Source organism: Corvus moneduloides, chromosome 9 (assembly GCF_009650955.1).
Source record: "Corvus moneduloides isolate bCorMon1 chromosome 9, bCorMon1.pri, whole genome shotgun sequence".
NCBI lineage: Eukaryota > Metazoa > Chordata > Aves > Passeriformes > Corvidae > Corvus > Corvus moneduloides.
Genome location: NC_045484.1, coordinates 4370918 through 4393949, shown reverse-complemented (window position 1 = coordinate 4393949; position 23032 = coordinate 4370918). Strand labels below are relative to the sequence as shown.

The 23032-nt window shown below is 45.6% G+C and overlaps 1 protein-coding gene across 2 annotated transcripts; it reads left to right on the top strand.

Annotated features, from left to right (window-relative positions):
* The first annotated feature begins 39 nt into the window (after positions 1-39).
* On the top strand, positions 40-22120 carry RNF2 (ring finger protein 2). 2 transcript variants are annotated; one of them, XM_032117837.1, is made up of 7 exons: positions 40-174; positions 14592-14680; positions 15306-15466; positions 16619-16834; positions 17579-17851; positions 19061-19232; positions 19667-22120. In XM_032117837.1, the coding sequence occupies exons 2-7, from the start codon at positions 14594-14596 to the stop codon at positions 19766-19768; spliced, it is 1011 nt and encodes a 336-aa protein (XP_031973728.1). In that variant the 5' UTR covers positions 40-174; positions 14592-14593; the 3' UTR covers positions 19769-22120. The 2 variants fall into 2 exon arrangements, with proteins under 2 accessions (XP_031973728.1, XP_031973729.1); XM_032117838.1 differs by lacking the exon at positions 40-174 and adding an exon at positions 7630-7726.
* The last annotated feature ends 912 nt before the right edge of the window (positions 22121-23032 follow it).

Sequence of the window (23032 nt, the reverse complement as noted above, 5' to 3'; positions counted from 1 at the left end):
CGGGGCGGCCCGGCCGCGGCGGCCCCGTCCGCGCTCCCCCTGCCCAGCCCCGGCCATGAATATGTAACTCCCCTCTATTTCCCGAGCTCCATTGCGGAGCCGCCGCTCGCCATATTGTGCTGCGGGGGCTGCGGCGGCACCGCCGGCCACGGACAGAGGCGGCACCGGCGGGCGGTGAGCGCGGGGCCGGGGCGGGCGGTGCTGCCGGGGCTCTCCCTCCCTGTGGGGCTGGGGCCGGGGTGGGTGCCGAGCTGAGCCGAGCCGCGGGTGCCTGTGCGCGGTGCTCGAGCGGGGCTGACCCCCGGCGGGGAGGCGGCGGGACGGTTGCCGGGCTGTTCCGGCGGGGTGGGGGCCGGGGTGTCCGGTAGGAGCTGTGCCCAGCGGCCCCATGGCAGCCCGGAGCCCCGGCTGCCCCCAGCCCGGCCGTGCTGCAGGGCCGCGGGGTACAGAGCCGCCCCCAGGGCCGGCGTGGGGCTGCCGAGCCCGGGGCAGCCGGGGTATGCATCTGTGTACACATTCCTGTATCTACGCAGCTATCTCCCTATATATGCACGTACGGATCTGTATGTCAGTGCATTTGTGCAGCTGCACGCCTGGGAGCTGCAGGCAGAGGTAGCACACATGGCTCCATCGCAGTCGCAGTACCGCAGCACCAGCCCGGCGAGCGCGGCACCGCCACTGCCATCCCCGGCAAGGGGCAGCTCACGGACACGGCCCCGAGCTGCTCTCGCTGGCTCTGCGGATCGCCCCTCTGCACAATACGGTCCTGTGTGTGATTTATAGCTCGGCGTTCCCGGTCTTTTGTCTATCCCGGAGCCCGTGCCGAGCGGTGCTGGCGGGGCGTGATGCTCGCGAACTGGGGCTGGGAGCCATCCGGCTGCTCCTGGGAAAATGTCGCTTCCCACAGGGCAGCAGGTGCAGAAGGACGCTGTGCCGGGAGCTGAGGATGTGCTTCCTCCCTCCGCATCGCTCCCTCTGCTTCCCGTACGAATTGAGCACCTGTTTCTTGCCAAGTTTTACACTCTGCAGTAGCTCTTCTGGATCAGTTGCCTTCCTTGCACCAACCCTATGGCACCGTCTGTATATGAAACAAGCACTGAGCAATATTCTTCTCAGGATTTTTGTAAGCTGTTTGATTTTCAGACTGTCTTCTGTGGAAAATAATTGGATCAAGCGCCTAATTCCACAGAAATCCAGAGGGCAGCTAGTGGAGAAAGATGATTTCCAGTATGATAATTCATAATCCAGCCCTCTTTGGAAGTGGTTGTAGCTCTGTGTGATAACTGTGCACTGCACACGGGCTTATAAGGATTAAAGGGAACTGCTTGCGTTTGAAAAAATGTGACTGGTGTGCGGGTGAAATTATTTTTGCTCAGGGAGAATTCTTTAATCGAGTGTTATTCATTTAGTAACAAAGACTCAATTTGTCATAGGAGTTCCCTGCAGAGGTGCTCTGATTTGTATTCATCTGTGTTTCCATTAAAAACTTGTGTAATGAGATAATTTGCCTTTCTTATATATCATGTCAAGCTCAGAGCTGACATTCAGCTGTCAGCAAAGACAGAGGCGCTGGCTGTGACAGCAGCGGATATGGATAAGCAGTATATTTTGCTTATAAAAATGTATTTGTCGGAAGGATTAACTTTATCAGTTGTCTGGAGATGGGAGGAATTTTCACTGGACAACACAAGCTGCAGTGTCAGGTACAAGTTTGTGGCTGGTTGTGACTCTGTTACAGTGTCTTTCAGCAATGACTGACAAATCAACAGCATCTTTAAACCTCACTGCCCCAGTGAATTGTCACTCACAGTGTTTAATAACTGCCTTATTATTGTCTGCATTCAACTTTGTGGTAATAGAGGGGCACAGACTTTGCATTGAAGGTACTTTTTCACATCTTCAGTGGCTAAAATTGTTGACCTTTGGCTTCAAAGCTTTGAAGCACCAGCCTTGCTGCAGCTGCCAAGAAAAGCACTGCCTGTCATGTCTTAGAGGTGAAATAATACGCAGGTGCCAGCAAAGTAAATTGCATGGGTCTCCCTTGATCAGCGATGCTTTGTGTTTTAAGAGTGATGCATGGTAATGGGTTGAGTATAAAGACTTGTTTGGGCATCATGGGTGATTGGAGCAGAATTCTGTAATTTTCAGTGCTCTGCTATCACTGAATAGAAATACAGGCTACAGGAAAGCCATCAGTTTTATATGTGAAATAAATGTTGGGCTAAGGGAATTTCTTCATCTTTCTTTTAACTCGTTCCCTTGCTTACAAAAAGAATATAATGGGGGGAGGGAAAGGAGCTTTAAAAGTGAGACTTCAGTCTGTGACTGCTCAGTTGTATTTTTCTTAGAAGGAGCATTGGATCTCCTCTTACTGAATCACCAGCTCTAGGAACATGCATGAAAGAAACATGGGAGTAAAGGAATTCCTTCCACTTTTTTTTTTCCCTAAATACTTTTTACCTATTTTTTTCTGAATAGGTCAGCAGTTTAATAATGATGCAGACAGAGAGTAAAGAGACTGGAGAAGAGGTGCTGTTGAGCCTCAGCTTGCTTCTGCTTGGTTTTCTGTTGATGCAAATAACTGGCCTTCGAAGCTGACCTTAAATTCTTAATGTTTGGAGGAATGAGCAGCATTCGATATTGTGGAGCTGTTTAGACTTGTTGTGGTAGAGAAATATTTTAGGAATTGCCCCTGTCTGCTTTCCCCCCACTTCTGGATCCTGGAGCTCTCCTGCAGACAGTGGGGAGTTAGCAGTAGTGTTCTGCTAGCTAATTAAAACCTATTCATTCTTTACTCTTCACCTCTTGGGAATAACGTTGAACTGTTTTGTGTAATTTTTGGGTTAAACTGTGTTAAGTGTTGCTCCTGTAGTACTATTTACAAAATGGACAGTCTTACTTGTGAGGGAGTCCTTGAAACACAAATTGTTCTTTGCTGTTGCCCAGCTTTAGGTGAGAGCTGCCTGCTTGCCAAATTCACAGTTTTGCTTTTTTATATTTATTGCAGCTGTTAAGTCAATCAGACATAAAATGGCTTGAGTCTTTTTGTCTCTCAAGTGTTGTGGGGGAGTTTATTTTCTGTTTATTAATACCCAAGCTGTCTTTTTGTTCTCATCAAGAAAATTATATTGCTGTTGGTTGTGGCTTCACTGCCAAGAGGGGGAGAAATCCTTGTGGCACTCTAACATAGCTCTGGAAAAGCTGGACACCCAGGCATATTTGCTGGCCTGACATCTCAGAATTTCTCCTACAATATAAATGCAATAGAATGCTGCTGCTTATTGCCATTTCTGTTACTGAATGGGATGGACAGTAGGTATGCTGTGGGCTGAAGAGCAGGGAAAGTGGCTTGCTTGATGTCATCTTGGTAGCCTGAGGAGAGCAGTACACCTGAATTTCAGTGTATTTGGCTTGAACTTTTACAATGTTTCTGAAATTTGCTTAGAAGCGTCTTTTAGCGCTGTACCAAAGCAGCAGTCCAAAAAGGTGATGAGCAGGTTTTCATGTTTTTTTGCTGGTGGGATGAAAAATAATAAACCCATGTTGATTTCCCAGTAAAGTGGAAGCAGATCTGTGAGGACTCCTCAGGCGCTGAAGTTCAGGGTCTGGTGTGGTTATTTCAACACACCTTTGGTTTTAGACTGTCTTGGAAGGAACCTGGGATCCTGCACGGACCTGTGGCAGAACCAGTCACAGCATTTGTGAAGATGTAAAAGATTTTGAATTGTACACGGATGTTCATAGAATTTTTGTTTAAATGTACAGCAAATTTAAAGGCCACAACAGAGGTACTGTTTTAAATGATTAAACTTCACCTAATTGATCGGAATGCTCAGGTCTTGCTTTCAGCAGCTGTTAATTCACGGACACAGCAAGAGAGTGGTTTGCCTCAAAAAAATGTGCCAGCAGAGCAGGGCAAGGAAAAATTAAAAATTAAATCTCATTAAAAATATCCTAAGGCAACACATATCATGAATTGTTTGTATAATTTAGTTGCTGTGACAGATTCAATTTTTCTGAAGTTCGAAGCTTTACTTTTATTTGCTCCCAAAAGTTTTCAGTCCTTTATCCCTCTTGTTCTGATCAGATATAGCACTGAAATGAATTTTAGAAAGGAACTTTGGCTTTTCTCCTTCACAGCTGGTTATAAATTCTGAAGTCCAAGGTTAATTTAGGAGATTAAGAACTTCATTTTTGAAACTCACCTGGGTAGTCACACACATAGTATACAGTAGCATGCTTCATAATATGAGAAACTTGACATAAAATTTAACAAGTGGCAGATAAAATCACAGTTCTGCTCACTCCCCCAGAGTTCTGCTTAATATTGTTGCTTCACAGGGCTAAATTATAGCATGGTAGTGGCTGTTTTTTATATGAATTGTTGGCACACTTGAGGTCAAGTGTTTGCCTGATGTATTAACCCACGTCAACAGTGAAAAGTTGCTGTTCCTGTAACAGTTTTGGGTTTTGTTTCTACTCCTGGCAGAAGGCATTACTGTTGTAACATATTTTAATACTACTTTGGATGAGATATAGATAGTGTGAAAGGCTAGGTTCCAGGATTTGAGCTTTAATGATTAAAATAATCTTACTGCCTGATGCATTAGAATAGTGGGCAGTGTTTGCTTTTGTGTGTGTACATACCAAAACCTGGAACATTTTCTAATTAATCCTTCAAGATTAAAAAAACCCTAAGCTTTGTAATTTAGGAATAGCCTGGGTTTGATGTGTGATGAATTTGAGCAGGTGAATTCTGGACTCCTTGGAGACAACTGATGATAAAGATAGTTCTCTGGAAATGTCATGGTGTTTCTATGTATTCCAGCTTTTGTAGCTGAGGAGATGTCTGGGAGGGTGGGATACAGAACTGGGAATGAGGAGCTGACACTGAGGACTGAAGATTATTGACAGGAATGGAGTGAGCTGGGAGGTGGTGTGAAAAGGCCACTGATGCACAGAGTACAAACGTTGTTAGAATAAACTGAAATTTGAGCCTCAGCTCCATAGGAGGGATGTACTTGGACTCATGGTGCTTATATGCTGCTATACTTTCCTGCTATAAATACACAGAGAAGCACCAACCTAAAATCACATCTTTGTGTCATGTCCAGAAGTACATGGCTCTTCCCAACACTGTGATAAAACACCCTGGAGTTTGATCAACAGTTTAATTTGGTACTTTATTTTTCCCTGATGCCCTTGACATCTAAACCAGGAGGATTGTCTCCCTTTGGACACTCCTGTCAGCGTTTGATTCACAGAGCCCTTCCAGAGGTGTCCAGATGCACAGCAGATGGTTTGTGTGAGGTCACACTCCAGTGTCTCCTGGCCAGGAGGAGCAGTTTGACAGCCAGATTGGAAATGCTGCCCAGCTCCATGGATTGATCCATCTCAGGGCCAGGGAATTGTGAATGCCTGTTAGCTGGAAGATTCCATATCTCAAGGCAAAAGACTTTCTTAGGAGAATAGATACAGCCAAGAAGCTGTAAAAAACCATGTGCTTCCAAGCCCGTGGGTTTCAGAAATGCCAGTAGTATTTTCTCCCTCAGGCAGATGTCATCTGTCCAGCAGCCTTCCAGACATTCCATAATCACAGCATTAGGTGGTGTTACTTGGTTTGCAAGGGAGGATTTTTTTTTAATGTTGAAGAGAAATGCTGTTAAGTTTATGGGAAAATGGGAGTTTGGGACTAGTTATCAGGCAAATGAAAACCTCTGCTGTGGTATGACTGAGAGGGACAGTCATGCTGGGAAAAATCTTTAGTGTTACCAACTGTTGGAGCTGTTAAACTGCACCAGTGCCTTGGATTTCTCTACATTCCTCCGTTTTATTGGCTGCTTTGGGACATTTTTGAGTCCGTGGTCTTGAATTAATTATACATCTTTCCCTCCTGGCTCGGAGTGCTCTAGGGCAGCAGTGAGGTTGTGTCTCTTTGCTAACTGCTCTTTATAGAATGACAAACCTTGGATTTCTCAGTATTTTAAATGTAGAATTTGGCACAGTCTTGAGTGTGGGGAACATTTGTCACTCATGTATTTACACCTAGTTTTATTGCATTAGTAACTTCTACATTGTGCCAGTCACCCAGTATCTTGACACTCAGTGAGAGTTTACCTACTCGAGTGTAAAATTTGTGTCTTAATATTAATTTTCTGGTTTTATTGTAGTTAAATTGTTTTCTTGGCCATAGTGGGACCATATTAATATAATTGATGAAAACATTTGAATGTTAATCTCTTCATCTCTTTCGGTAAATAAAGTAGAAAACTAGGATGGCAGGGAGCCGGGTGCAAACACTGTTAAATTGTCAGAGTGGTTATCACGTGTTTAATTTTCAGTGGGCGTCACTTCAGTTGTAACTGGAGTTGGAATGATACAAAGTCATTGCTGGCGGACAGGGTTGTAATGATGCAGGTGCTTTTAAACACTGCTTACCAAAGCCCAGCTTAGCATCCAGGGTTCCCTGACATGATCGTGCCCTGACATGAATCTGATTCTTGTCTTACTTCACAGCCACACTGTTGCCCAGAAGTGGCTGGTGGGATGGTTTCTTTCTCTCATAGAGCACAGATCAACAAGATAATGATCCATGCTCCATAAGAGACAAGGGCCACATGGTTTTAAAGCTGGCAGAGTAGGTTGAGATGGGCTACTGGGAAGGCATTGCTCCCTGTGAGGGTGCTGAGGCTCTGGCACTGGTTGCCCAGAGAAGCTGTGGCTGCCCCTGGATCCCTGGAAGTGTCCAAGGCCAGGTTGGATGGAGCTTGGAGCAGCCTGGGCTAGTGGAAATGTCCCTGCCCATGGCAGGGGGTTGCCACTGGTTGAGCTTTAAGGTTTTTTCTAACCCAAAGGATTCCATGATTCTATGATGATATGAACTGTGTCTCTTCTCCCTCATTTTTTATCTAATTCAGAGTTTCTGTCCCACATACAGAGTCTGAGGGTGTGTTTGCTTCTAAGCTGATACATCATATGGGTAGAAAGCACTGTGGAAATACTGGTTAATTGTTACCAGATTCGGTTTCTGAAGCATGTAATTGGTCTGTGAAGTTTCAGCTTCATATTTTGTATTAATTTGCCATCTTTAATAGTCTTTTAATTGGCTGTGATTCTGCTTTGCACATGATAGACTTCTAGTTAATGTGTACAAAATATTTGCGACGCTGGCTCTGTGGAAGTGCTGCAGACTACTCAGTTTTAACCATAGCAGGCATTTACAAAGGAGCTCACATTCCCATCAGTATTAACTGATAAAGTGTTTGGTAATAATTTTGAAATTAGCCCACCAGTGTGCTTTCAGGTGTTCTGTGAATAGCTGGAACTGTTCACTTGATAACACTCATGTTTAATCTCTATCTGATCCTCATGAATTTTTGCAGGCTAACAGCTAATCTGCACCATTTACAGCTCTATTCTCAGTGCTTTTTTTCTTAAGTATGTGGCTATATCATGAGTTTATGGAGGAAACGCCCACTTTTAAGCAGACTTGCTGGGTATTATTTATAACATACCAGGTGTCTGAGGGCCCAGCTCATTGCTGTTTCTGTACAGTTCAAACAATCTGGTGGTCACTGTTGTCCCCAAAAAACCTTCTGATGTTTCTTTTGTGGGTAAGGAGGATGCTCACAGGATATTTGGCCACCTGGATTGTAAGAGGTGTGTGGACAAGAGAAGGCTGTGTTCACCTTTCTTCACCTCTGTTGTGGCAGTGGTTTATTGGCTGGTTAGTGTCACTTGCTGTTGACTTTTTTTGGCTGTAACTGTCTATACAGTAAAACTAAGGATAAAGATCTCTGATAGTGAGATAACCCCATAGGATAACTCCGTAGGATAGGAAGATGCTTCCAGTGACCATCCAATACAACCCCCTGGCAAAAGCAGGACCAGTTGGTCAGGTTGGTCACCACCACATCCAGTCGAGTGTGGCTTTGTCCCAGAGTGGGCATCCCACAGCCCCTCTCAAGTGACCTGTTACTGGTGGCCCCTTGGCTGTGGCTTTCTGCTTTCAGGTAGGATTAGTTTCCCCTGTGGATTCTGCTGCTCAGCACTTCTTAGCAGTTTATTCTGTCTGTCCATACCTTTTGTTGTGGGAAATACTTTCTCATTTTGGATTTAGTACCTTAAGTAATGGTTGCTTTATATCTGGCTTGTGGTGGGAGCCCACAGCACCTCGAGATTTTAAATGGGGTTTTGGTGCCTGTAACAGATGATCTGATGGATACCAAGTCATACCTTATCTCTTGGATGTCTGCAAGGCTGACAACTTGAACCTTGCATGTGGAGCTGCCCTACAGAGCCACTGTACTTTGATTGCAACTCTGAACATCAGTCCCTGAGGTTGGATTTATTGTCAGCTTAGATCAGGTGTGATTGTGTCAAGAGAAGATGACCTTCTGCATGGCTCATAGAATGTTGAATTCAATTTGCAAATAGAAGTGAAAACCTTCCCAGTAAGGGATGTCGTGACACTGAAGTTGATTGGGAGGCCAAGGCCTGATGGCTGAGTGAACTAAACCCAGTTCAGTAGGACCTCCCTCCCTCTCCCTTTGGGAGATCAGGGTATAATTAGAGTAAGTGCAGTATAAACTCAGCAAGAGACAGTTCGAGGAGTGGTGACAGCGATGAGGGAGTGCAGGCACAGCCAGGTGTGGTGTCATCCTTGTTCAGGATCAGTGAGAAGGGAATTCCAGAGCAGGGAACAAAAGAACTCCAGGCCAGAACCTGATTTGGCTGTTTCCTGGGGGTTTTTTGATCCAGAGAGGAAAAAACCTTCAGAGTGAATACTAAACATACTAGATTATAGTCTAGTACCAGTTGTCCTAGATTCAGCTGGATGTAAAGCTATCTGAGCTGCCAGGGAACTGCAGGGAAGGTTAATTCCTTCAAATAGTGTCTTCCAGATTGTGTGGATTTTTTTTTTTTTTCAAATCAAGCTCTAAGCCAGTAAGTAAAAACAGAAAAAAACCTTAAAATTCAGAATGCTTTAATTGAATAAATTGAAATGAATGATTGAATTGAGTATTCTGAAAACGTGCAATCTGTTCCCAATAGCAGTTATAGTGTGAGAGAGAGTAAAACTTAAAGCTCTAATCCTGTTAAACTTCCAAGTAGCTGCACTGTGATACCTGTTTTTAAAGGAATTAATCCTTAGGAAGAAAAACCTGGAGTGGTTGAAGGTGCTGTTGAACTTGGCGCACCGAATAGAGGTCTAACTTTCTTACTGTTTTAAGTCTAAATATTTACCTTTTACAACTTAGAACAGAAATCAATTATTTCTAAGATTTTAATACTCTCAAAAAATGTGTGTAATATTTTTTTTAAAGAACCTAATAAATTTTTTTTCCTCAAAAGTGTTTTTTTCATGAAACTATCACAGAAAGTTAAATAGGAGCTGGTTTGGTTATGGTCACACCTGAGCTGGGTTTGTGGGTTCTCTCTCCAGCTGCTTGGTACCATTCCAGCCTTTCTCTGATCTCAAGGTGTGCTCACACAACCATGCTGCAGATGCTCTTTAGCCTTTGCCTGGGCTAAAATAGGCCCTGCAAAGCATTTTGGAGCATAATCCAGGTGTGAGGGATCCCTGACGGCATCCCCTGCTCCCTGGTTTAAGCGTGACCACCGTCAAGGTCAGTGCTGAGCTAGAGCTCAGGAAATGTTACATTTTCAGAACTGATGAATTTTCAGCAATAATACTAAGGAGCTGTTACTCGTTGGTGGATCTGAGAGTAGAAGGCTGTGAAAGGTAAGCTGGGAAGGGCAGGAGGAGAGAAATGCTGGTACAGAGCTCCTCCATTGGCTGCCCACAGCTCTGACTGGCCTGCTCTAAGTGCTTCCAGCTGGATTTTATTTTTACTGGCAATTTCAGGAGTGGGATATCCAAATGCCCACCCTACTTCAGTCATGACTACATTGGAGTAAATAATTAAGCGTATTTCAGTGCAAGAGGTTGTAAAGTGGATGTGGTGTGTGACAATATTAATCTGCTGGAATTTTTTGTCCAAGCACATTTGGAAGAAGGACATCCCAGCATAAATTCCCCAGTCAGTGAGCAGGCAGGAGATCTGAGGGCCTTTCAGAAAGGGTGTTCCTTACTGGTATTTTTTCCTATAACTGCCTGTTTTCCAGTGCTTCAGAAACAAAACTTACTTTCTTAAGTTTTTAAATAACAACAGGTTTTCATCACATTTGTTGAGGTGTAATATGTTGGTTTATCAATTGGCTCTGGCTTTGATAGTGACAGATGTGTGTACCCTGTAATTATGGAGTTTGTGCTTCGGGGTTTTTCTGTGCCTGAAGACTGAGTCAGTCTGAAGGGGTGCAGGGGTCCATACAATTTTGGTTAAGGTGGTTTTTTTAATGATTGACAAGAATGGCTCTCTGCCCACAGGATTAATCCCAACCACGACTGCTTGTTGGTGGCTCTGAGAGAAAGAGATTTTATCTGCCAGAAGACAGGGTCAGATGGGATATTGGGAAGAAATTGTTCCCTGTGAGGGTGCCCAGAGAAGCTGTGGCTGCCCCTGGATCCCTGGCAGTGTCCAAGGCCAGGTTGGACAGGGCTTGGAGCAACCTGGGCTAGTGGAAGGTGTCCCTGCCCATGGCAGGGGTGGGACTGGATGGGCTTTTAAGGTCCCTTCCAATCCAAATTATTTTGTGATTCTATGAATGTGGTTTCTCCCCTTGATATCAGCCTGTTTTTGTGTGACTGGTTGCTTTCCTCTTACATCCAGAGGGAACCGACAAGTCATAAAGGTAAAAATATGATAAAAAGGATAAGGTTATACGGTGGTGTAAGTAAAAGTATGAGGTGGTGTTTTAGAATCTTTTTCAGCAGAGGCTCACAGGGGTGTCTGACTGCATATTGTTCCTGGTGCTCTCACGTGTGACCTGTGAAGAAGAGATCCCACCTTCACTATAAAGTGGGAAAGATGTGAAATGTTGAACAGGTGAAAAGTGGGTATTGTTGAGGTGAAATCTGTGTCGTACTGTGAGCTGGGAAAATGAGCGTGAGAAACTGGTCATGTAAGACTTTTTTGAAAAACAATGCCAAAAGGGATGCAGAGGAACAGTGAAGTATGCCAGTGATTTTAGGAATGTGAGATTTTACTGGAATAAGTTTCCAGACTGAAGAACAAATGTGAGGTTCAGCATTTTTTTTCTGTATCTTCTGTCCCTTTGCCAGTAGTAGTTAGTAAAAAGTCTGTTGTACCTTCAGTCTAGAAACTTTGCACTTCATATTTTTCTCTCTGAACACAGTGTCAAGAACAGGAAGATAATCTTCCTTCGACTCGTGAAAAACTTCCTACTTCTGTAGCTCTAGAAAGAACCAGCCAGTGTGACCTGAGCCATGCAGGATTTCTTTCAGCAGATGCCTGCTTCAAATCTAGTAGCAGTGGACTGTCCTGAAAGGAAACTGAAGAGTCAGCTCAATGTAGAGGTGTTTCCCACCTCACTTCCCCAGACAAATGGAGAACGTCATTCATTGATGGAACATCTGAAGATGTTTCACTGGTTATGGTTTTGTGACTGCTGATCGGTACCTGGTGGCTGTTACATGGTCGGTGCAATTCTGGGTCAAAATGCCTCTCCTGACTGTGGAGTTGGATGTTTGATCCTGGTGCCAGCTGTGGATGTTGCTGGGTTAGATTTCAGCAGTGTGAGGAGACACAACCCAATCTGAGAGCCACAGTGCCAGAGGGAAGAGAAATCAGGCCTTGTTCACATGCATTTTTCAGGACCAATATAGATCTTGAAGTTGTAGGGGATCAGGGGAAAAGCTAAGCAGGCTTATTTATTGATCATCAAGAAGATTAGAGACTCCATGGAGCATAATTTGATTGTTTTTGTTGTCGATCCAGCATGCTTTGAATTGACCACGATTCCACTGCTCCTGCTTTCCCTTGCCAGAGGCAGAGAGGTGTTTGGTAGTGACAGAATGGGCTGTGTGGATCTCTCCAGCTTTCAACTGGCTTTAAGGCCACCGTTTTTCCTGTTAAAATTTGAAAGTACTATCACTGCAGCCCTTAGGGTGAGAGTGAAGCACTTGGCATCTCAGATGAGAAGGCTTTTGAGTAAAGCTGCTCAGTTATTTATCATGACAGCTGTACAGTATCCTGTGCAGTGTAGCCTCGGGCTTGTAGGCATGGCTGCAGGATAAATTCCAGACTCACTGAGGCTGGAAGAGACCTCTGAGATCATCAAGTCCAAGCTGTGCCCGATGCCCACCATGTCCCCAGCCCAGAGCACTGAGTGCCACATCCAGGCCTTCCTTGGACACCTCCAGGGATGGGGACTCCAGACCTCCCTGAGCAGCCCCACCAAGGCCTGACCACCCTTTCCAGGAAGAAATGTTGGTGTTAATGTGGTTGTTGCGCAGATGGATGGGTTTGGTGATGACCTGGCCCCCAGAGCTGCTGTTCTGTGTTAGCAGGTGCCAGCACACGAGTTCAGGTGAGGAATTACCTGTGCATGCAGGGGCTGCCAGGGTGAGCTCTTCACTCAGACGTAGAGAGCAGGAGGCTCTTGGCTAGGACAGCCTGGATCCTCTGGGACTCTGCTGTCTTGGTAAATATGCTCCAGCAGGTTTTGGGAAGGGTTGTGATTAGCAGCTTCATGAATTTCTTGCAGCAGTTGAAATGATGGTTACTTGAATGTGTAAGCTTTAAAAGCACACAAGAGTGGTATCCAGTGCAGACACAGAATGATGTTTGGCTTCTGTTAGAACAACACATACAAAAATCCTTACCCTGGAGGACTTGGCTTCCTGTACACCTGCAATTGCCTTAAATATTAGTGGAAATTAGAACACAGAGAAACAGTGTTTCCTTCTTTGCTGAGATGTGTCACTTAATACCATCATTAAATTCATACCACTGATTAACTGAAATAAAACACTCAGAGTCCTGACAGCACAGTGTTTCAGTCTGCAGCTACAATGCAGTGGCTTCTCACCTCTACTGGGCTGGTGAGGTCTTAATTGGACATGGGACTTCTCTGATCCACTCAGAGGAACGTGTCTCTTATGACAAGTAAACTGTGTTTTTAGGGCACGATATTTACACAGTAAAATTGGAGTTGGAGATGCACTCTTTGAGGGGAACTGGAGTGACAGAAAAAGGGGGAAGGGCTTCAGACTGACAGAGGGTAGGTTTGCATTGGATATTGGGAAGAAGTTTGTTCCCTGTGAAGGTGGTGAGGCCCTGGCACAGGTTGCCCAGAGAAGCTGTGGCTGCCCCTAGATCCCTGCATCCCTGGGATTGTCCAAGGCCAGGCTGGACAGGGCTTGGAGCAGCCTGGGATAGTGGAAAGTGTCCCTGCCTATGGCAGGGGGTTGGAACTAGATGAGCTTAAAGCTCCCTTCAAACCCAAACTGTTCCAAGATTCTGTGATTCCACTTAATAAACATAATAGTGGATGTGGCTACTTTATGTCAGGATTTTTTCCCTCCTTCCTCAAAAAGATGAAAAATACCAAATGAGAAAACTGATTTCTGTGCCTGGATGAAAGTAGATCTAAAACTCTGAACTGCTTCTCTTGCTTTTCCCTTCACAATTAATTAAAGCTTATAGAGTAACCTTGTTCTCCAGAGAGTTTGGGCCTTTTCATATAGATCTTAATGAGTTGGAAAATGGATTATAATGTATGTGGTAGATGCCAACAGAAAATGCATTTGGCTGCTGAACTGAAGGGTCCGGAAACCCAGATTTAAAAAAGGAATAAAAAAAAGCACTTCTACTTCTTCCATGTAGAAAAAAGGTCTGCAACTGCTGTCTTGCCACTTACATAGTTACAATTATTTTTTTAAACATACCACTGTCTGGGATTAGTTTGCCTGCTCAAGACAGGCCTTTTTGGAGACATGGGAAGCAGTGCCTCCTGTCCTCCAGCATAAAAGTATTTTCTGTTCAGAAACACCATTTTCTTCTGTCACTTTGACCAGACTTTTTCACATCTGCAGTGACTCTGTGTGGTAATTTTGCCTCATCTCATACAATAATACTAAAATTTTGATGGGACAACAATGCAGTTTCTCTGTGTGAGTTTTTATTATTATTATTATTATTATTAAAATTATACAGTGACTGGATTTCACTTATCTTTCAGTAGCATTCAAACTTCTGATGGAAACCTTACAGGATGTGTTTTCAGCAGGAAGAAAAAGCCCTCGTGGTGTGCTCCAGTGAGCACGTTTGGTTGCTGTGTCCTGTCTTATTTTGCCCTTCCCCTTGGTTAGGAAGCAGACCCTGCTTGACCTGTGTGCACATTTGCAAGTGAATGTTTTAGGAATATTTTCTGCATCAGGTGGCATTTGTGGCCCAGGTTCTCTGGCCTTCAGTTCTGTGTCACTTTTGTTTAACAACTGAATTGATTTTTGCCAAGTGTTCACGGCTGAGCGGCTCCCCCAGTTCTCCTGGAGTGGTACAAGCAGGGGATTATCTGTGTGTGACACAGCAGAGCCTGGTACGTGGGGGGACGGGTGTTCCCTGGAGCCTCTGCTTGGCTGGACAGACACTGCTGCGGCTCAGGAGGGGAGAGGATCCCGAGCCAGACACACCTGAGTGCTCAGCCCGTGTCCCTTCCTTCCCCAGCCATGTCTCAGGCCGTGCAGACCAACGGGACGCAGCCTCTGAGCAAGACCTGGGAGCTCAGTCTGTACGAGCTGCAGAGAACACCCCAGGTAATCACAGAACCAGGGACTGCTGGGCTTGGGAGGGACCTCTGGAGATCACCCAGTCCAACTCCCTGCCCAGGCAGGGTCACCCAGAACAGGTGACACAGGGACATGTCCAGGGGGTTTGGGATGGCTCCAGAGAGGGAGGCTCCAGGCCCTCCCTGGGCAGCTGTTCCAGGGCTCTGCACCCTCCAAGGAACACAAGTTCTTCCTCGTGTTGAGGTGGAACTTGTTGTGTTTTAGTTTATGGCCATTGCTCTTCATCCTGTCACTGGCACCACTGAGCAGAGTCTGGGACCATCCTCTGACACCCCCTGGAGATTTATATATATTAATGAGATTCCCCTCTCAGTCCTCTCTTCTCCAGACTGACCCGGCCCAACTCCTGCAGTCTCTCCTCATCAGAGAGATGCTCCAGACCCCTCATCAGCTTCGTGGCCTCCACTGGACCCTCTCCAGCAGCTCCTTGTTTTAATTGTGTGCTGCAAGGCTGGCAGCACTAGGGTTTTGTGTGCTCGATGTGTTTGTGTGTGTCGTGTCTCTTTGCTGTGTTTTCCTTGGGTAAAACATGCTGTCTCCATGAGGAAGGGACTCAATCCCATGAAAGAACCTTTCCTTTCTTTGCTGCCAGGAAGCCATCACAGATGGCCTGGAGATCGTGGTGTCCCCCCGGAGCCTGCACAGCGAGCTCATGTGTCCCATCTGCCTGGACATGCTCAAGAACACCATGACCACCAAGGAGTGTCTGCATCGCTTCTGCGCCGACTGCATCATCACCGCCCTCAGGAGCGGGTACCTGAGCGCTGCCAGGGGACGCTGCCAGGGGGTCGAGGGGGACACTGCCAAGGGATGGGGGGGACGTACACTGCCAGGGAACAGGGATGGGACACTGCCAAGGATAGGACACTGCTAGGGAACAGGGATGGGACACTGCCAGAGGACAAGAAAGGGATGCTGCCAGGGGACACAGGGATGAACACCGTGGAGGAAAGAGGGCTTGGACACTCCAGAAGGAAGAGGAATTGCACTTGAGGTGGAAGTGTCATTGGGGGTTGATGTGGGGCAGTCACTGTGCACTGGGAGTTTCTGAATGTGCAGCACACCTTTCCAGTATTATTTTTCCATCTTTAGCCATCTCTGGAAGACAGATCAAATTCCTCCCTCATGAAAAATCATCTCATAATTCTCTTTCTTGCAAGGAGTTGAAGTTCTCTTTTGTATTCTTTTCTTCTCATAGATCCAGTAACAGTAAAACAAAAATACACATTACTGACAAAAATGGGTCTAATTTCACTTATTCTTCCTTTTCCTAATAATACATTTCAAATTATGTGGCCTTCAGCCATTTCAAATTATGTGTACTATGAGTGTTAGAAATCATGGAATCATTGAATCCCAGAATTGTTTGTCTTGGAAGGAACCTTAAAGCCCATCCCATTCCACCCCCTGCCATGGGCAGGGACACCTTCCACTAGCCCAGGTGGCTCGAAGCCCCATCCAACCTGGCCTTGGACACTTCAGGGATCCAGCGGCAGTCAACAGCTTCTCTGGGTGACCTGTGTTAGGCCCTCACCACCCTCACAGGAGGAATTTCCTCCTAAGACTGTGCCTCAGTATAATTTCCACTAGACATCCATTTTTTCTAGGTAAAAATCCAGCCAGAAAAGGAAGGGAAGAAGGGAATGTGGGACTTCTGATCCCTTCAGTCTAAATAGTCTGCTCAAACATACTTTAAAATAAAAGAGCAGCAGGGAGAGATATGTTTGGGATTTTTGTTTAAATATCTGCAACTACCTGATCTGTCGAGAGAGAGAAGCCCCTTTCCAGATTTACTATACATACTGAGTCTTAGTGAGCACTTGACCAAGAATGGAAACAACAGGGCAGAGTTTTGTTACTGCTGGAGAGTTACGTATTGTTTGCTTCCTTCTTGTCCACGTCCAGCAACAAAGAATGTCCCACATGTCGCAAAAAGCTCGTTTCAAAAAGATCCCTGCGGCCAGACCCCAATTTTGACGCTCTCATCAGTAAGATTTACCCGAGCCGGGATGAGTACGAAGCTCATCAGGAGAGGGTGCTGGCGAGGATCAGCAAGCACAACAACCAGCAAGCCCTGAGCCACAGCATTGAGGAGGGATTAAAGATTCAGGCTATGAACAGGTACATAATCACCTCGTTTACCTTTGGGCTAAAAATACACTGCCTGTCCCCACGCCCTGTGGAGCTTGAGAATCCTCTCCTCTCATATCTGCCAAGACAATTTTTAACCTTTTGTCTACTACCAGAAACCTCTGTGTCACTGCCTGCGACTTCTGTGGCAGCCTGATAGAGACTTCAGCGTAGCTTTACCAAATTATGGCTGTCATGTCATGGATAAGAAACCATAACACCATGAATCCTGTACCAAAATGCTACCCTTACATGCCAATAAACGCACGAAATACCAGGACTTGGGGCTTAGTTGTGACTTAATTCACAGGCTGGAATATATGGTGTTTACACTGTGGTGCAATTCTAGGTGTGCATTTAAACCTAAGAGAGCCATCTGGGAGGGAGGCCCCAAACTTTGCATGATAAAGCATGGTGTGATTTAATAATCCTAATCACATGTAGACCCATGTTTGAATGAAAATAATGGTCTGCAATTGCCTGAAAAAGAACTGTGGGAAGTTAAAATAGTCTTAAAACATACCTAAAAGGTGTTTGAGCGACAGGAAAAAATGAATAGTTCTGTCTATGGGTATCTTTTTCCAAAAAAGAATTAATATTAGCAATTTTTTTAACTCAAAGTCTCTCTGAAACATTCAGTGCTTGTGTGTGCACATTCCTCACTTGGGGAGGAGGTGTGTTGTGATCTGGGTGGATTCTGGATGGGTCAGGGTGTATCTGCCTGTTTGTGGTCAGGTTGCAGCGGGGCAAGAAGCAGCAGATTGAGAACGGCAGCGGGGCCGAGGACAACGGCGACAGCTCCCACTGCAGCAATGCCTCCACACACAGCAACCAGGAAGCGGGGCCCAGCAACAAGAGGACCAAAACCTCGGATGACTCTGGGCTGGAGCTGGACAACAACAACACCACTGTGGCCATAGACCCCGTGATGGATGGGGCCAGTGAGATCGAGCTGGTGTTCAGGCCTCACCCCACCCTCATGGAGAATGACGACAGTGCGCAGACAAGGTCAGTGGCCCCTGGCCATCTCCGGGTATTCTGCTGCTATTTCCTGGTGCTTTGGTGTTCCATCACTTCTTGGGGCTTCTAGACACCAATTTACTTCAGACATACCGCATCCTGTTTAACTGTATCACAGGATGGTTTGAGTTGGAAGGGATCTTAAAGCCCATCCAGTTGCAGCCCCTGCCATGGGCAGGGACACCTTCCACTGTCCCAGGTTGCTCCAAGCCCTGTCCAGCCTGGCCATCCCTGACACTTCCAGGGATCCAGGGGCAGCCACAGCTTCTCTGGGCAACCTGTGCCAAAGCCAGATGCAAATAAGCACTCTTCCTTCTTTCTGTTCCAAGTCAGGTAGATGGTACTGCTAAACTATTGTAAAAAATATAGTCATAAGCTGTTTTAAGCCTTTGGTCACAAATAAAGATGTTTTTAAGGTTTCCTAGCATTGCAGTTCACTAGTGGGATGATGGTGTTATATCAGCCCCTTTGTACTTAACTCTAGGATTCTTTGGGAATAAACAAACCTTGTATAAGTGTCAGCAGTTTTCAGAGCAGCTTTCTGTCAGCAGGATTTGCATGCTGGAAGCTTTTCCTCCCATTTTTTTGTTCATAATCCAGTCCAAGCACAGATTGCAAGTTTTGGCTCATATTACTGTATCCCGCAGCCATAGGGAGGAGAGGAGAGAGATCCAGCAGGCAGGAATTGTGCAGCAAGATTGATCTATTTAATTATTTTACAAACTCTTTTATAGATGTTTTTCTTCATAGTCTAATTGGACAAGGATCAGCCACGCCTTGGGGGTGATTGGCTAAAATCCTAAAACATCCATTGTCAAAATATTTTTCTACTGTACCATAAACATACTTCTACAAGGTTGCAGGTGTTCATAGTTTACAGAACTCTGCTACTGTCTTCATGAGAGAGAAAAGTATCTCACGGGCTTAGAAAGAAGCAATAAAAATTCTTGCTAGCAGCAATATTTGTATCCACAGGCTCACAGCAGAGAGTAGTTTTGTGGTGTTTCCTCAGGTCTTTCCTTGGCTTTCTCTGCTGATGAGACACCTCTCTGTGATGAGTGCAAATCTTGCAAAGCTTCAGCTGGGAACTGTCTCTAAAGGCCTTTTCACAGCTGACATTTAATATTTGGGGCTTTCCAGCTTTTCCCACAGCTGCTGTTCAATCATTATTGATGATTTGTGTGGCTGCTGTCGCAGGTACATCAAGACCTCGGGCAATGCCACGGTTGATCACTTGTCCAAGTACCTGGCAGTGAGATTGGCCCTGGAGGAGCTGCGGAGCAAAGGCGAGTCCAACCAGATGAACCTGGACACGGCCAGTGAGAAGCAGTACACCATCTACATCGCCACCGCTGCCGGCCAGTTCACCGTAAGCACCACCCTGCCCCGCCCCAGTCAGCCGGCCAGCCACGGCCCTGCATGCACATCTGCTCAAAATCCACTCAGCTGGGCTCTTCCCAAGCTGGCTCAGAGTAAAATTCATGGCACCAGGTTATTTGGAAGCAGATCAGTTGCTTTTTGGCAAAAGCTTGGTTGGTAGAAAAGGAGGCATAGAAATGACTTGGGGAAGACGCAGTGATGGCACCAACCATGACCTGGCTTATGCCATTCTTTTCCAATTAAAATTGAAGAGGGAAAAATATTACTTCACTTGAGAATGTTTGGGTTTTTTGGCTTATAACTTGTGCCACATTATTGGTGACTCCTTCAAGTCAACACATGTAAGTACTGATTAAAGTAGCCTGTTTTACAGCACCACATCAGATTTACCTCATTCGTTCCCATTCTGCTGTTCTCTTCTAGGTGCTAAATGGGTCCTTTTCCCTGGAACTGGTCAGTGAGAAGTACTGGAAAGTGAACAAACCCATGGAACTGTATTATGCCCCCACCAAGGAGCACAAATAAGTGCTGGGAAACTGGGATGGGACTAATCTTTTTATAGCTATGACTTCTTTAATATTAAAATAAGGCACCACCAGTATCTTCATGGACAACACACGTGATGCCTTCAGGCACTCTCAGTATACTCAGTAATATGACTAGACAGTATTCTGGGCTGTATTTAATTTAGTCTTTGGGTTGGGTTTTTTGGTTTTTCCCTAGGAGACTAAATGACCTTCTCCAGTGCATTCCAGTGTTTGAGATGCTTTTTTGTTCCTAATGCATGATACCTGATCCAGCGTTCCAGTTTGGAATGGCTTTGTTTTGTCCAGGTAAATCTGGATTTCTGCTCCATTGGACACAGTTATAGGAGCCTCTGTGAAGTGTGGAGTGTTGGGTGGCCATGGAAGTCTGTTCAATAGTAGCATATGCCAAGGAATGTGTTAGATGTTGGAATTTGGTGACTGTTACGCATCTGATGGATTGATCGGGAGAGAATGGATTTGGGATAGTCTTGCAGCTAGAGGTAATCTGATTCCCTAGGAAAGGTTCATTAAGACATCTTCTTGTGAACAAAAGTGAATTTTGCATCTTGTGAGAGGTTTTGCTGCCCATGGCAGGGGCTTGGACCGAGATGGTGTTTAAGGTCCCTTCCAAGTCCAGCCATCCTGGGATTCTGGGATTCCAAAGAGAGCTGCAGTGAGAAAACTGACACTTTAAAACCTTGCTGTTTACTGGGCTTAATTTAATACTTCAGTGCAAGGTGGTTCATCAGATTGGTTTGGTTTTTAATGAATATTTCAGTGAAAAAACACTCAAGCACACCAAACTGTAACTCTTCCCCGTGCAGGACATGCCAATCTTGGTGATTCCTGCCTGGCCCCTCCTGCAATGTTGTCCTGTCCTCCAGCTTAACTGAAGGAAATCTGAATGTTTCACAGCCCTGCCCTGTTCCCTAGAGTAGGATCTCTGTTGTGAATGTGCTGTAGAGAACTGTCCAGAAAACTTCTTTGTTAAAGCAAATCCCCCAACTTCAGCACACAGCCATCAAAATGCTTTGCTTTGGGGAACTGTCCCACCCCAGCAGGAACCTTTTCCCAGTGTCAGTGTGAGTAGGGAAGACTTCGACAGTAAGCTGCTCCAAGATTCTACTTTTGTTACTTTGCCATAGCTTTAACAAAAATGGCTTAGCACTTTGGAAGACAACTTTAGTACTTGACAAAGTTTACCATTTAGTGTCTTACATTTAGGCTCAAGTTTCCCAACGTGGCAATGGGCTGTGCTGTAAGGCCCGGTAGCTGCTGGTCATTTGCATTCAGCCCCTGTGCCCCAGCTCTGGAGCTTGCTGTGGCTCTGAGGGGGCCGCTTGACCTGTCCCATGTCCTGTCTAAAGGGAAGCTGTCACCATGAGGTTTCCTTTGCTCTCAGACTTGCTGATGAACCCTCCCATTTGCCCCTGAGGCTCAAAGCAAAAAGTTGGTGGTAGGTGGGAAGCACCAGGCTTTACCCCACATGGTGTGGTTTACACTCCTCCTGCGTCCTGCCTGGAGTCCCACTGGCTTTGACACGTGGTACAAAAGTATTCTGCTGCTCGGGGATTCTCCAGGGAAGGATTTGCACTTCCCTGGCTCTGGGCTTTCCTAGCACTTGTAAATAGTGTCCCTTCTGGCTGCTGTTCAGATCAGCTTTATCCCGCTGTGAAAACTGCACAGGCTTCTTTGAGTAACTTAATTATTTCCTCTGACTGGAGAGCCTTGAGCTTTTGTGACATGAAATGGAAGTGTTCAGGCCCCAGAGCACAGAGGGGCAGCTGTTAGGGACCTGTTTTTGCTGACTTTGTGAAGCGTTGCTGTATAGACTGTAGTGCATGTCCACGGAATATAATGGGGGGTGGGGGAGTGGCTGTGCTAAATGCTTTAAAGTTATTGGGGAAACTTCTAGATTAGTGCCAGCATCCCTCTTGGGGGGAGCTGAGGGGGAGGGACAGTCCCTTAAGCAAGAGAGGTGTTGTGAAGCTGAGCAGTCTGTCTAGGAGCTGTCACTTTGTCCCCAGTTCTTTTAAAAAGCGTGGGAGAATGTGAAGCCTTTATTTTCATGTTGTAGTGAATTTCCTGAATATTTATGTTCTTTAAATATTATATATATAATGTAGTTGTTTGATTAAACCATTGATTGCACTGTGACTCTTTAGTGCTATAAACTATTTTATTTTTAAAATGCCATTACTCTTTCCCCTTCTAAAGCCATGTTCTTTTGTAAGTACATAATGTGTGTTACGTACGGGTAAGCCTAATATCCAACTAAAGTATTTCCTATCCAACTAAAGTCCCACTGAAATGCTCAAATTGACAATAAAAGCAGAAATGTTATCAACAATATGTTGGGAATTGCAGTGCTGCTTCCTCTTGTGGCTGATAAAGGACCCCCTTTGGGCAGTGTTTGGGTTCATGCTGCCATGCTTGGGGCTGTGCAGGTGCTGTTCAGCTCCACCAGTGGTGGCTGCTACAGTCCCCTGAGAGCAGCTCAACTCCTGAGCCTTGAGTGAGAAATAGGGGCACACAGAAGGTATCAGCTCTTCCACTGACCTGTCACAGGTGCTGCTGTTCCAACCAGATCCTGCAACCTGAGGAAGGGGATGAAGGATTTTCACAGCACTCAGGTTAAACCCAGCAACTTTGGGTTCATTTAACTATTGAGCAGCTTCAGTCAAAAGCAGCAGAGAGCAGCTGTACTGAACCCCTTCAGCTGAGGTGCATTATTTAGAGAAGTTTTGTTCCTTTCCTTGTTTTCTTTCTACATTTACAACTTTTAACCAGAGGATGCACCTTGAATTAAGGGCCAATGCTTGTGTATTCCTAGAGAGGAGTTTCTTGAGATGCACTGAACATGAGCACTCTATGACTGAGATCCTGCTGCTGTCTGGGCCGCCACTCATTACCTGAGTTGCTTATGAACAGCTTCAACTCCCCGAAAGCTTCCTTTAATCACACCTAAACAGGAAACAGCCTGTAGGTAGGAGGACACGTCCCTCAGGTACAGAGCAGTACAGGTGACACTGTACTGCCCATACTGGTAACTAGGTCATACCGGTAACTAGGTCATACCCTACAGTATAATTTTCCTTTGTCTTCTGGCATTTATTCTTCAGCTCATGGCCTTGCACTGATTTCCAGCCCTCAGGCTTCCAGGAGTTGATCAGTTGTGATTTCCTGTTCAGGACAAGCCACTTGCAGCAACACCTTGGTCCCATAAAGATTGTTGAATGTCTGTCAATGGTGCCTGGCACAG